The sequence below is a fragment of the Rhinatrema bivittatum genome, chromosome 11, assembly GCF_901001135.1.
Source record: "Rhinatrema bivittatum chromosome 11, aRhiBiv1.1, whole genome shotgun sequence".
NCBI classification, from domain to species: domain Eukaryota; kingdom Metazoa; phylum Chordata; class Amphibia; order Gymnophiona; family Rhinatrematidae; genus Rhinatrema; species Rhinatrema bivittatum.
The window spans coordinates 90,353,030-90,368,269 of record NC_042625.1 but is presented as its reverse complement, the minus strand read 5'-3'; the positions used below and the strand labels follow the sequence as shown (position 1 = coordinate 90,368,269).

At 41.8% G+C, this 15,240-nt stretch overlaps 1 protein-coding gene across 5 annotated transcripts in view; it reads left to right on the top strand.

The window, feature by feature from the left end:
• MACO1 (macoilin 1) overlaps nucleotides 1–15,240 on the top strand; it is a 105,548-nt gene that overhangs the window by 65,612 nt on the left and 24,696 nt on the right. For all 5 annotated transcript variants that reach the window (XM_029619435.1, XM_029619437.1, XM_029619438.1 and 2 more), the window contains 2 exons: nucleotides 11–189; nucleotides 1,162–1,660. In XM_029619435.1, the coding sequence (XP_029475295.1) occupies nucleotides 11–189; nucleotides 1,162–1,660 (678 nt within the window). The remainder of the gene's footprint in view (nucleotides 1–10; nucleotides 190–1,161; nucleotides 1,661–15,240) is intronic.

Sequence of the window (15,240 nt, the reverse complement as noted above, 5' to 3'; positions counted from 1 at the left end):
GTCATTCTAGTATTGGGTATCCAGTTGTGACCTTGGGGTTTGGCTTCAAAAGTTATGTCAGCTACAAAATGCGGTTAAGAAAACAGAAGGAGGTACAGAAGGAGAACGAATTTTATATGCAGCTTCTCCAGCAAGCCCTGCCGCCAGAGCAACAGATGCTACAGAGGCAAGAGAGGGAGGCAGAAGAAGGTGGGTATAATAAAGGATATTTATTTAAAACATTTCATTATCCACTCATAATAGTCCCCTTGTGCTGAAGGGAGCACAATAACAAAAACATCAGTTAAATAAAAACAGAATAATACTGCTCAATAAGCATTTAAAATAGAATAATGCCCAAAATTCATGTCCAAAAAGCAGAAACTTTTTCCTAACTGGATATTTAGCCAAACGCTTCGTGAAAAAGAAAAGCTTTATTACAGCAACTCGAGTAATGAGTTCCACACGGTGGGGCTTGTAATGGAAAAGGCCAACATCCTGGTTTCTTGCAGGTGGGCTGTTTTTGATTGAAGGAATGTCTAAAAAGCTTTTCCCTTTTGAGCAAAGACCTTGGGACAGGGAATACAAATGTTAACAATTCAGAAAGGTAAGAAGGGTGCCTCATTTTAGTTGACTTGAAAACCAGGCTAGCATGCTTTACCCTCTCGTTCAGCATTAACTGCCTGCTCTCCAGGCATGGGTTGTGGTTGTCTAAGCAACGTGCTCGCCCTGAAGTGACTTGAGTACTGCATCTCTTCTTCCAAGAGAAGTCGAAGTTTCTATTAAAAATTGCAAAACCCTCCCCCTTTGTCCTATTATAAAAAATGACCGTTACGCTTAAAATGAACCTGGATTATGCAGTGTGGTATTCATGCCCTGTCCACCTGGATTGTTTTAACTAGAGATGTGTCTGATTGATTGCTGCAACTTCAGTAATCTGAGTTAACCCATAATGAAATGAAATGTCAGTAAATGTTTCAGTACTGTTCCCTCCCTGCAAAGCTTGTAATCTGTTACTATTAAATATGCCAGTTTCCCATTCAGAGCTAGCCATACTCTCTTGGGTATTTTGAGAAAACAATCGTGTTTCATCTTGAAAGTACTGGTACATTGCTTAATAGCTTGGCTAACTCCATGGCTGTGATTTTTATATTTTATCTGTTTGCTTTTTTGGTTTTGCAGCAGCCAAAGGGTTATCAGACGTGGACTCCTCGATACTTTTACAGCACAATGGAGGCATCTCAGCAAGTAAAAAAATATGTACAACATTACCAGAGCTTGAATACAGAGAAAAAGGAAAAGAAAGGGACAAGGAGGCCAAAAAACACAACCTTGGAATAAATAATAATATTTTGCAACCTGTAGACTCTAAAATACAAGAAATTGAATATATGGAAAACCATATCAATAACAAACGATTAAATAATGATCTTGTAGGAAGTACAGAAAACCTCTTAAAAGAGGACTCATGCACTGCCTCGTCAAAAAATTTCAAAAATGCCAGTGGGGTTGCCAACTCTTCTCCGCGCAGCCACAGTACATCTAATGGGAGCATCCCTGCCTCATCTAATAAGAATGAGAAAAAGCAGAAATGCCCTAGCAAGAGCCCAAGCACACACAAGGACTTGATGGAAAATTGTATTCCCAATAACCAGCTGAGCAAACCAGATGCATTGGTAAGGTAAGTTTGATATGAGCTATCCATTGCTTATTGATCATTCATTCTCAGTGCCACATTCGCCCCTGCCCCTTCCGGTTCTGCAGATATATTCTGCTACAAGACCATTAATATTATATGTTTTGTACAACTTAAATTCTCCTATAGTGTCCTAGGTTGTGTTGCTAGTAAACTCTATTTCATAGCAGCAGCAGCTTCTACACGTGCCATTTTGTTTGATTATATGGTAATTGTCTGTAAGCATGGGAAACAGTTGAGAAACCTGGTCACCTAGTATTTGGTTCTGCGTAAAGATTTAAAACTATTGGGTTCATTGGATTTCTTGCTGACAGCAGCGATCTGTCCTCTGTTTTTGTTCTCTCTTTCCAAGGTAAACATTTCCAGCTGCCCAAGTCTTTCCTCTTATGGTAAAACTTCTGATTGCCTCCACTTCTTTCTTGCTTCTTTTTTTTTCCCCTTCATCGCTTAAAATACAGATGCCAAAACTGTATGGCACACAAGGGGCCGGATTGTTCTGAAGGGGTTTTCCCATTTTGTCTGAAGAAAAATGTGTGGCTTTGCTAGAATATTTTACTGTTGTAGAATAACAGCATGGATACAATATGAAGAAACTTCACCAGAGTTGAACATTAATATATTTACATAGGTGAACCAAAATATTTATATTACGAGAGAGGTGCTTTCATTTAGCATGGGACAAAGATTGCACCCTCAGTGCTACCTCTTTTTTCAGTAGTCACATTTATCCCTTTTTTTCTTTGTTTTTTTCTCTACTAGTTAAGTGTCTCGTGCTACTTGTAATTCTTATAAAGAAGTGATTAAGGGGTAGATTTTAAGACATGGACGCGGGATTTTATAACATGTGCCTGCCGGTTCGTGCATGTTATAAAATTGGGGGTCGGCACACAAGTGCAACTTGTTCACGCCGATGCCCACGGCCTTCCCCTGTTCCCTCCAGGCCTGGGAGGGAGTGGAGCGGCATGGGAGGGATCTTCCCAGCCCCCTAAACTACTGGCCCCCAGCCCTAACCTAGACACCCCGATCTTTGTCATACCTGTTGTGCCTGCCTTGGGGCTGGCACAGGTTGCGCACGCCGGCAGCCTGCCGGCACGCAATCCTCCAACGCAGAGGCAAATGGCTGCTGTGCAGGGGGTCTCGGCCCGCCCTCGCTCCTTCTGCCCCAGGACCTACTTACGTGACCGGGCCTTTTTAAAATAGGCCACCTACACGCATAGGGCTTTTAAAAATCCGGGCGTAAGTGAATAAAATCGGTCTCTTATTGAAATATCTCTCCAAACTTTAGTGAGAGTTCCAATCAAACATAAATAAGATACCTTTGTTATCCATACTCTCTTCTCACTTCAGTGTATGTTAACACTATCAGATTTACCCAATATTGACTAGGTAAATGTAACATCAGGACATGCTAGAGAGATAAAGTTCCTGGATGAAATAAATGACAGTTTTATGGAGCAATTGATTCAGGAACCGACCAGAGAGGGAGCAATTTTAGATGTAATTCTCAGTGGAGCAGGTAACAGTGGTGGGGCCGCTTGGCCATAGTGATCATAATATGATCAAATTTGAATGAATGACTGGAAGGGGGACAGTAAGTAAATCCACGGCTCTAACACTAAATTTTCAAAAGGAAAACTTTTTGAGAAAAATAGTTAGAAAATACTGAAAGGAGCAGCTACAAAGGTAAAGTTTGGAAGAGGCGTGGACATTATACCATCCTAGCAGCACAGTCCAGATGTATTCCACACATTAAGAAAGGTGGAAGGAAGGCAAAACGATTACTGGCATGGTTAAAAGATGAAGTGAAAGAGGCTATTTTAGCCAAAAGATCTTCATTCAAAAATTGGAAGAAGGATCCAACAGAAGAAAATAGGATAAAGCATGAGCATTGGCAAGTTAAATGAAAACATTGATAAGACAGGCAAAGAGAGAATTTGAAAAGAAGTTGACATAGAAGCAAAAACTCACAGTAAAAACTTTTAAAAAATATATCTATCTGAAGCAGAAAGCCTGCAAGGGAGTCAGTTGGACCGTTAGATGATCAAGGGGTTAAAGGGGCACTTAGAGAAGATAAGGCTATTGCGGAAAGATTAAACAATTTCTTAGCTTCTGTGTTTACTAAAGAGGATGTTGGGGGGAGAACCTTCTCCAGAATGGGTTTCATGGGTAATGATTCGGATGAACTGAACCAAATCACAGTGAACCTATTTGTGGTAGGCCTGATTGCAAACTGAAAAATAGTAAATCACCTGGACCGGATGGTATACACCCCAGGGTTCTGAAGGAACTGAAAAATGAAATTTCAGATCTATTAGGTTACAAACTTTAACTATCATTAAAATCATTCATTGTACCTGAAGACTGGTGGGTAGCTAATGTAACCCCAATATATTTAAAAAGGGCTCCAGGGGCGATCTGGGAAACTACAGACCAGTTAGCCTGACTTCAGTGCTGGGAAAAATAGTGGAAAGTGTTCTAAAGATCAAAATCACAGAACATATAGAAAGACATGGTTTACTGGAACAAAGTCAGCATGGCTTTACCCAAGGCAAGTCTTCCCTCACAAATCTGCTTCACTTTTTTGAAGGGGTTAATAAACATGTGGATAAAGGTGAACCGGTAGATGTAGTGTACTTGGATTTTCAGAAGGCGTTTGACAAAGTTCCTCATGAGAGGCTTCTAGGAAAAGTAAAAAGTCATGGGATAGGTGATGATGTCCTTTTATGGATTACAAACTGGCTAAAAGACAGGAAACAGAGAGTAGGATTAAATGGGCAATTTTCTCAGTGGAAAACAGTAACAGTGGAGTGCCTCAGGGATCTGTTCTTGGACCCGTGCTTTTCAATATATTTATAAATGATCTGGAAAGGAATACGACGAGTGAGGTAATCAAATTTGCAGATGATACAAAATTATTCAGAATAGTTAAATCACAAGCAGAACGTGATAGGAGGACCTTGTGAGACTGGAAAATTGGGCATCCAGATGGCAGATGAAATTTAATGTGGATAAGTTCAAGGTGATACATATAGGGGAAAAATAACCCATGCTGTAGTTACCACCCAGGAAAGAGATCTAGGCGTCCTAGTAGATGTGCTGCGGCAGTCAAAAAAGTAAACAGAATGTTAGGAATTATTAGAAAGGGAATGGTGAATAAAATGGAAAGTGTCATAATGCCTCTGTATCGCTCCATGGTGAGACCACACCTTGAATACTGTGTACAATTCTGGTCACTGCATCTCAAAAAAGATATAGTTGTGATGGAGAAGGTACAGAGAAGGGTGACCAAAATGATAAAGGGGATGGAACAGCTCCCCTATGAGGAAAGACTAAAGAGGTTAGGGCTGTTCAGCTTGGAGAAGAGATAGCTGAGGGGGGATATGATAGGTCTATAAAATCATGAGAGGTCTAGAATGGGTAAATGTGAATCAGTTATTTACTCTTCCGGATAATAGAAGGACTAGGGGGGCACTTCATGAAGTTAGCATGTCGCACATTTAAAACTAATCGGAGAAAGTTCTTTTTCACTCAACACACAAATAAACTCAAATTTGTTGCCAGGGGATATGGTTAGTGCAGTTAGTGTAGTTGGGTTTTAAAAAGGATTGGGTAAGTTCTTGGAGGAGAAGTCCATTACCAGCAATTAATCAAGTTGACTTAGAAAATAGCCACTGCTATTACTAGCATAAGTAGCATGGGATATACTGGTGTTTGGGTACTTGCCAGGTACTTGTAGCCTGGATTGGCCACTGTTGGAAACAGGATGCTGGGCTTGATGGACCCAGTATGGCAATTTCTTATTGTTTTACCACTTAATGTTAGGTCGCTCAAAATGTTTGTGATCTGTCGTCTGCTGCTTTTAAAGATCGAATTGTTTGTTTTGGAACAGTACGGCACCCGTATGTGCCCACAGCTTGCCATTGATAGGCTTACAAAATTGAATGAGCCTATGGACTGCTGCTGCATATGTACGTCAAATGATATGGTTTATTCACAAAAAATGCCATTCAATTTCAGTCTTAAATTCTGAAAGTTCAGGCGTTTCCTATTTTAAAATCCATCACTGTTCTCTTATCTGTGTTACCTCCTCTTGGATGTTTTTGTTCCATGTCTAATGCTGTGAAAATGAGTTAATTGAATTGATGCCCAAATATCAAAAAATATGAAACTAATGGAGCTTCTGGGTTTTTTTATGTTTCAAACAACTTTTGATGCTCAGCAATCTGGGTTCGAAATTGTTGAGCTGTTTTCTCCTATGTAAAGTTTCTTACATGGGCATTGTATTATGTAGACAACTAACCTGGGCACAAAATAACTTCTGAACCTTCAGGATATTGAAGTGTGAAGAGTGTATGGATAATGGATACAGAAGGTATCTCATTTCTCTGAGGACCAGCAGAGATGGTAGTCCTCACACATGAGTGACAACATCAGATGGAGACCTGACACAGAAAATTTATGTCAAAGTTTCTAGAATTTTCACTTGCCACACTGGGCATGCCCAGCGTGTCCTATACTATGGGGTCTCTCTTTTTCCGTGGAACTTCAGCATTGTAGTTTGTGGGCTCACTTTTGGCCATTTTTTCAATTTAACATTTTTTTTCACCTGCGTTAGAGGCCGGGTCCTTCCCAGTCCTTCCCATAGTGTTACTAGTCAGGGCTTTTGTCGTTTATTGGTAAGTTTCCTTTCGCGGTTGATTCCCTGCGATGGCAGTGCTTCGGTGTCCACCAGTCATCTGCGCACACCTCCATTAATTTTGATCTTGCTTCCTGTTTATTATGTCCCCTCATGGCCACGTCTTGTTTTAAGCAGTACCAGAGGACCATGCCCATCACAGTCCACCATGATGAATATGTCCTTTGCCTGGTGGCATCACTTGATGTCCAGGGTTGCCGCAAATGCACCCAGATGACCCTGAAGCGATGTAATTTTTGGCTCAATAAGATGGAGCACCTCTTTGGGTCAAAGAAGACTGAGCTGGCAGCATTGGCATTGAAAGACCACAGAGCTGCACTGATGAACACTGAGCCATCAACATCAGCTAGACCGTCTATTCCATCTGTTCTGTCGGCTGATAGGGGTGCCGGAGACCAGCCATCATCGAGCTTCTCCAGGCCGAGGATTTCAAGTTCCTTGTCATCTGCTTCTGTACTGGGAAAAGACCATGCCAAGTATCAAGGGAAGCTGAAGAAGCGTCGGCATTAGTCTGTCTATGCACAGGGATGAGCCAGCCCATGCTGTTGCCCCCTAAGTGACCCTGCAGTGAGGAATGCTAGTCGTCCATCAGTGTCAGGGGTCCGTGACTGTCTCAACTGGTCCTGATGCCAGTCACCAATTCTCTCGGTTCTGAAGAGGATCTTGCCGCTCCTCCTTCCTCTGTTGGTGTTGGCATTGGCATTGTTAGAGGAGGAGCTTGAGCTGAAGGTACAACTGGTGGTTGAGTGGGGCATCCATCCCATGGGACCGTAGCTGGTACCATCTGTCTTGGAGCTGCGTTTGGAGAAGATCTATGCGCTTATTGGCGTGTTATCGACCCATCTGGCGTCTGTGCCTGGGTCGGTGTCTGTGCCCGTTTGGGGCACTGCAACCTCCCCCTGCCGATATGGTGGTCAGGCCAGTTCCTTAGAGGAGGAATCTCGCCTAGGCCAGTTGAGACCCTGAGACCTGCAGCCCCCCTCCCCCCGACTAGCATCACTAGTGCCTGCACCTAGGGCTCCATCCCCTGCAGATTTCAGTGAGGATGAGGGCCCCTATGACCCCCGAGGGATGACACCACGGAGTCTCTCCACACATCCACATCTCATTACTGTCTGGATAGGGATGGCTGACATGACAGTAGGTTCAGCCAGTCTGTCCTTCGTGATCTGTTTGAGGTGTAGAACCCAACTCTCCCTACCTTGGGCCTGTTTGGATTCAAGCTGTCTCCCCCTCTTTTACCAACAGCATTATTGTGCTTGTGTGCGTTGGCACCTGGGTTGGGTATCTGTCTGTGGTCCTTTTTATTTTGGGGAGCAGCCTGCAGCTAGGGATTCACTCATGGGTGAGGACTACCATCCTGCTTATCCTCCATAAAAAGCTGAGTTGCTTACCTGTAGCAGGTGTTATCTGAGGACAGCAGGATGTTAGTCCTCACGAAAGCCACCCACCACCCCACGGAACTGGGTTTCTCTTGTTTTTTGTTATATCACTAATTCTGTATTATAAGACTGGAGAGGGGACCCCACTTGGATGCCTAGTATAGGGCATACTGGGCATGCTCAGTGTGCCTAGTCAAAGTTCTAGAAACTTTGACATAAGTTTTCCGCATCAGGGCTCCATCTGATATTGTCACCCATGTGTGAGGACTAATATCCTGATGTCCTCTGAGAACATGTTACAGGTAGCAACTCTGCTTTATTCCTGGAGTATTCCCTGATGTGCCAAGTGGCGAAACTTGATCACGTCTGGGTCATAGATATTTAGTTACATAAAAGATAAGTTCAAGTGTGACTCTCATTAAAGTTTGGAGAGAGAGATTTCAATAAGAAGCGGATTCTATTTACTTAATCACTTTTTTATAAATTACAAGTAGCACCAGACACTTAACTAGTAGAAAAAAATGGAGGTGTGACTAGTGAAGAAATGTATAGCACTGCGTGCAGTCTTTGCACTGTGCTCTGTGAAGTCACCTTTCTCTTAATATAATTATTTTGGTTCACCTGTGTAAATATATAACCGTTCAGATCTAGAGAAGTTTCTGCATATCATATTTGTGTTATCGGATTTCCTCCCAGTGTTTTGAGAATAACAGCATGGTATGTATAGGTGTACCAAGACGGTCTTGCTGCCCCTTCCTCTCCTTATCTCCCAAGTACTGTGTTCCACATAAAGCAACCTAATGGGCTTTGTTCACTAAAGATCCTTTCATAAGCACACAATGGGGAAAAGTCCTGTCTGAATAGGGATGTGCATTCATTTCTTCTGTTTCGGCGAGTATGCGCGTACCTTGCCGACTTTCCAGTATAACTCATTATCAAAAAATCCATGGATAATATCAGTTTTCTTCGCATATATTAGAAAGCCAAGAGGTATGCACATCCCTAGTAAATAATGCCTATTCTCTGAGGGTTTTTGTGTTCGGTTTATATGCATCTGCCTTAAATTCACAGGCATCGATGGACGTGGTAAGCAACCAAGCCAATCTGTTTTCAGAGATGTAAATAGCCTGTAGTGGAAGCCAGCTGTTTCCAGTGTGAATCTAGACACTGGTGACTTTGAACTTTTAATGCAAGAAGATGGTGCTTGTGCATGTGGCTTGCACTCCCGTTTGCTGCACATGTGGTTAGCTTGAAGCGAGGAGGAGCCAGGAGAGTTATGTGGCTTCCGTGCAATGCAAAAGTCAGATATAACTTTCACTGCCTCGCATATCTCAAGTTAGTTCCATCACTGGTTCACTTTTAGTCTGAGGTACGTTACTTGTACTTATGACTGAAGCAATTCTGCATATCCATAGTGTCTCAAATTGAGTTTGTATCCCTGCATTTTATTACGGTTTTCATAATCTCTTCTTAATCATTCGGGCTGTAGGGTTCTTGCTTTCCAACAAACATTTTTTTTTTTTGTTTTACTCCTATGAAGTAAAGCAAATAAAACAGATTGGTTAATCTAAGGGAGGGGTGAGCAAACATTTGGTGCCATGGCCACCCTGCCAGTTATGCAATTGGTTAGGGCCCCCTCCCCCCCCCAAAATGAATCACTAACACAGACAGACAGAGACACAGACACACTTCTTTTCAAGTTGCTGAAAGGATTAATCTCGTACCTGTACCGAGACACGACGCCCACAGAGAGACAGATGCACCACTGCCAGAGAGAGAGACATAGCCCGTCAGAGCCAGGCTCCACAGGCCGCACACCACAATGCTAAGGGCTGAAAAACTTTTCACACAACTTAGGTGCCAGCCTAAACCTTTTTAAGAGGCGAGAGAAACTTCCTCCCACCCTGCCCAACTTTAGTTTTGCTTTTTTACTTTTACTTTTTTCACTAATTAATCTGTTTGCTCATCTTTATTTTCTCATGTTTTTATTTTTTTTTTTGTTTTGTTTTTTTACCCTTTTTGCTTTTATTCTCCCTTCCCCCACCTCTTCCCTCTCTCCTCTCCATCTTATTCTCTCTAGCCTCTTTGCCCATTCCCCTCCCCACCTCACCACTTCTTTTTCCCCTGGCAGGCAACAGCTGTGATCTCTCTCCCAAGTTAGGGACCTGGAGGCAGCAAGAACTCCTCCCGGGCAGACCTTCCTGTGGCTGCTCCTGTGTCCAGTTCTGCCACAAAGTATGCGACTCCCTGCCCGAGCCTGCTCCTCTCTCCCTGGCCCACTGAAAGAGATGCTTGGCTAAGCTATGATATGCTTACAACTATATCACAGCATTTTGGCAGCTCCCTCCCTCCATGTCACTGAGATTCAACAGCACAGCCATGTTTTTCCTTCCTTGATCGGGTAGCCAGTGAGCCCCCCTGCAGGATTGCTTTAGCCCCACCACCCCCGATGGCCCACCTCCCAGTTTGCTCACCCCTGATCTAAAGTATAATTTCACTTTGTCCTGTTTTACAAAACTATGTATTTCTTACCTTTTAATAGGAGCAGCCAGGTCGAAACTCTAATGGGGGCCATACAGTGGGAAGTTATGATTGTGCGTTGTCATTGAATGCTTGTCAGAAATAGATGGGCATATGAAAAATCCCATCGAGATCTAAGAAATTGTCAATATTCAGAAAACCATGCACCACATAACCTAGCCGAGTAAAGCTAGTCAGATAAGTTATCAAGGATATTCAGCGGGATAAATGTCCCCCTGAATATCCTTTCAGTAAAATTATCCAGATAATATCACCTGGTATTATGGCGCCTCTCAATTGCGGGTGTGCTTGGATTTTTACCGTCTCAGGCACCGAAACAATGGGTCCGAATTGAGCAGTTTATAGTGGGATCTATGGAATTAACAGCTATGATGTGGCAACCCTGGGCCACTTGGCGCCCAATACGCAAAATACCCTGGTCGTTGAGCATCACTCTCCGCCTCTGGGCAATCCATAGATCCCGCCTGGTAAGGAGATATCAATATTACTATGAGTCCTCCCTTATGAATACTAATCAGCTCCCTGCTGGCTACCAAAGCAACTGGCTAAATGCCTGGAGAGCCCAAGGACTCACGACCATCGGCCACTTACTCAGTCAGGAAGACCTCATCCCCAGAGACAAATTGTTTGATTTGTATCGCCTGGATCATCGAGACTATCTAGCACACGCACAAGTTTCTCACTTTGTGCTAGGCCTACAACGGGGCCCAATCATTGCGCCCAGGACAGTCCTTGTTGGAATCCTATATTCTTCACAGTGATACGCTCAGGGGCACGGTTTCTAAAATATATCAGCTATTGATTCCAACTCAGTTTGAACCCTATAGGTTTCTCACTCAGTGGGAATCGGATCTGGATAAACAATTGGGAAACAGAACGTGGGGTCAGGTATTTTTGAGGGCACGCAGCAGCTCCATATCAGCTCGATTGCAGGAGAACTGCTACAAGATGGTATATAGGTGGTATCACACACACCAGATAAACTTCATAGGTTCTACCCTCAAGTGTCAGATCTTTCTTAGTGTAACTGTGGAGCCTGTGGTACCTACCTGCATATATGGTGGGACTGTCCCTTGATCGTCCCCTTCTGGGCATCTCTTTTTGATTGGCTGGATGAGATACTTCACGTCCAAATTGCTCCTAAGGTGGAGATTGCTTTGCTACATGTTTTTCATGATAGTCTAGATAAAATATTTCACAGATTTTGTGTACATGTGTTTTATAGCAGCGTGTACCATGGTGGCTCTTAAATGGTAAACACAGCATTTGCCAAAGCTTAATGACGTCCTTGTAAGATTACGTCTGTTATAACTTAAGCCTCCTTAACTGCGGCCAAACTCCGCACGATGGCTTCCTTTCATAAGTCTTGGAGACCCTTCTCAGAATATGATGCTTACCACTCTATTTCTAGTACTATGATTAAGTTGTTATCAGTGTGAACTGTAATTACTGCACATCAAGGCATACTTTGGATTTGTTATGTTCGATGTTTACATAATCTCTGCAAAGGGGGAGGAGAATAATGGATGCTCATAGTACTCTTCACATCATTCACTTACATATGTAATGACTGTGATATTCCATATTTGTTTCACGTGTTATACTGTGTTATTTAGCTTATGTGTTCAAAATGCTCAATAAAATTCAAATTAAAAAAAATAATTATCCAGATATACCTACCTGGATAACTTTAAAAACTAACGCTATATTTTAAATATTACCAGTTAGATTTCAAAGTTATATGGAAATTTAAGCTTAAATGGATTTATTCAAAGGATATAATGTGTTTATTGCATCAGCCTCATAGTGATGGAAATTAAGTGCGCCCAGCCTTTTGCACAGGTTAACAAGTGGTTGGATGCGCGTCCACAACCCCCAATATAATAAGGGGAAATAGCGCGTCTAACCAAAGGTGTAGCTAATAGCACTCATCACATGTAAATGCCATGTAGTTGAGGCTATTAGTTATTACCCTGTGATGCAGAAAATCTCCATAAGCCCAAGGCACACTTTTTAACCCATCAAATTTCATGCCTGCCCCGGAGCAGGCGTAAAGTCTTGCCGCCCGTCAAGGGGTCTACTTAAAAACAAAAAATACTGCTTTTCCGAGGTTCCTCCTACCTAGGATCATCGCAATACAAGTAGGAGGAACCGCAGAAAACAGCATCCTGGGGAAAAAAAATTTCTTGGCATACAATATACACGCTCTAGGCTGTATATATTGTGCCGGTAAATTTGCTACTGCGGGATAAAACGGACACTTGTAAATTTGACATCTGTTTTGGTAACCCGCACACAACCACACCTCCTGGGCGCCCAATACCAAGGATGCACTAGGGATGCACAATTTATCCCTAGTGTGTCTGTTTTAGCGCAGCAGCTCATTTACATATTGCATCAGGTGACCAGGAGAGGTGGATGTGCGCGTGTTTAAAAAAAACAAAAACAAAACAGGTGCCCAGTTTGGGGACATAGTTTTTTTTCACACACTTTATTGGGTCGGGCCTGTATGTGTGTGTTTTTAAAGTTTACAGGCCTTGAGACCTGATCCCACATCCCAGCCTCCAGGGTAGCATTCTCAGAAATGCGCTCCATTCCACGTGCAGGACCCCAGAGGCAGGCCGAGCTCCAATGCATGGATGAGACGACGGTGGAAGGAAGAGGGTTTTAGATTTGTTAGAAACTGGGTGTCTTTTTGGAAAAGGGGGGCCTTTTCAAAAAGGATGGGCTGCACCTTAACCAGAGTGGAACCAGGCTGCTGGCACTAACCTTTAAAAAAGAGAGAGAGCAGCTTTTAAACTAGATGATGGGGGAGGGGGAGCCGATAGTTGCTCAGAAGGGCATGGTTCAGAATGAAGTATCTTTGAAGGATACTAAGGGAACAGGGAAAATAGGGCATTCCAGTAGAGAAATTGCAGTAAATGCCACAAGTGACCAAGTACTTTTAAGTAAAGTGCAGAAAGATTCCAAACTATCCCTGTCAACTGATGAGCCGGTTGTTAATTAAAAAAAAAAAAAAAAAAGAAAGAAATACTTTGAAATGTCTATATGAAAATGCTAGAAGTCTGAAAAAAAAAAAAGATAGAGTGTATAGCACTGGATGAAGAGGTAGATATAATTGGCATTTCAGAGACCTGGTAGAAGGAGGTACAAATTATATTGAAATGATAGGATGGATCAAATTGATGGGGGGGGGCACTATATGTTAAAGAGAGCATTGAGTCAGGTGGAAAAAGGAATAAAATAGTAATGGGGGTATTTTTTTTTTTTTTTTAATTTAAAAATGTTTCTATACCGCTTTTACAAACAATGTTTAATCAAAACGGTGTACAAAAATATCATTCTAAAAAAGAAAAAATAAACACCATAATATTACAAAAAATGTAATTATATAAATAAAAATTAAAAACATAAAACTATTAAAAAAGACAACTTAGCATAATACTAAAATATAGTGATACGGTGCCATTATAATTGAGCCAAAAATGATAATTAAGATTTTTTCGGAAAATTATATTATTTAGTGGATGTAATTTTAAATGCAAGTTGAAAGAGTTGTTTTGTTTTTAATGATTTTTTTTGAAGTGATTCTGATTGGGTTTGGTTCTTAGTGAGTCTTTTAAAGCGTTCCAAAGGATCGGGCCAGCAACCGAAAACGCTCTTTTCCTGGTAATTTCTAGATGAGCCTGTCGAGGGGATGGTACATCTAGCAAATTGCTGTCAACCTGGCCAGAATGAACTAACAGACAATGAAAAGCTAAAAAATTATGGAAGCTAACAAAATTGGCAGCCCTGTAATAATGGGTGATTTCAATTACCCCAATATTGACTGGGTGAATGTTACATCAGTTCATTCTAGAGAAATAACCAACAAGAGGGGAAACTATTTTAGACTTAGTCCATAGTGGAGCACAGGATTTGGTGTGAGAGGTAACAGTGTTGGAGCCATTTGGCAATAGTGATCTCAACATGATCAAATTTAACTTACTAACTGGAGGGAGCGCAAAAAAGAAATCTACTATGACAGCGTTTAGCTTTCGAAAAGGTGACTATGATAAAATGAGGAAAACGGTTAGGAAAAAACTGAAAGGAGCAACTGCAGAGGTGAATAGTTTAGCTCAGGCATGGATGATTAAAAATACCATCTTGGAAGCCCAGAACAGATGTATTCCACACTTTAGAAAAGGTGGCATGAAGGCCAAATAACTACCGGCATGGTTAAAAGGTGAGAGAGGCTATAATATCTAAAAACATCTTTCATGTAATGGAAAAGGGATACGAATGAAGAAAACAGGAAAAGCATAAGCACTGGCAAGTTAGATGCAAAGCATTGCTAAGGAAGGCAAAGAGAATCTGAAAAGCTTGCCATGGAAGCAAAAACTCATAAAAACATTTTCAGGTTCATTCAAGGTAAAACGTCTGCAAGGGAGTCAGTTGGACCATTAGATGATCAAGGGGTAAAAGGAGCACTCAGGGATGACAAAGCTATAGCAGAGAGACTAAATGAATTCTTTGCTTCATTATTCACTGAGGAAGATGTAAGAGATGCACCCATGCCAGAAATTCAATTTAAAGGTGACGACTCGGAGAAACTGAAACAAATCTCAGTGACCCTGGAAGATGTACTAGGGCAAATTGACAAAATAAAGAGTAGCAATTCACCTGGACCAGATGGTATACATGCCAGAGTGCAGAAAGAATTGAGAAATGAAATTGCAGACCTGCTATTGGAAATTTATGAACTATCAATAACATCATCTATAGTACCTGAAGACTAGAGGGTTGCCAATGTAACACCAATTTTTAAAAAGGGATCAAGGGGTGATCTGGGAAATTAAAGACCAGTGAGTTTGATGTCAATTTCTACCATTTTGCCTGGCACAATCATAAAGAACAAAATTGCTGAACATTTAGATAAGTATAGTTTAATGGGACACAGCCAACTT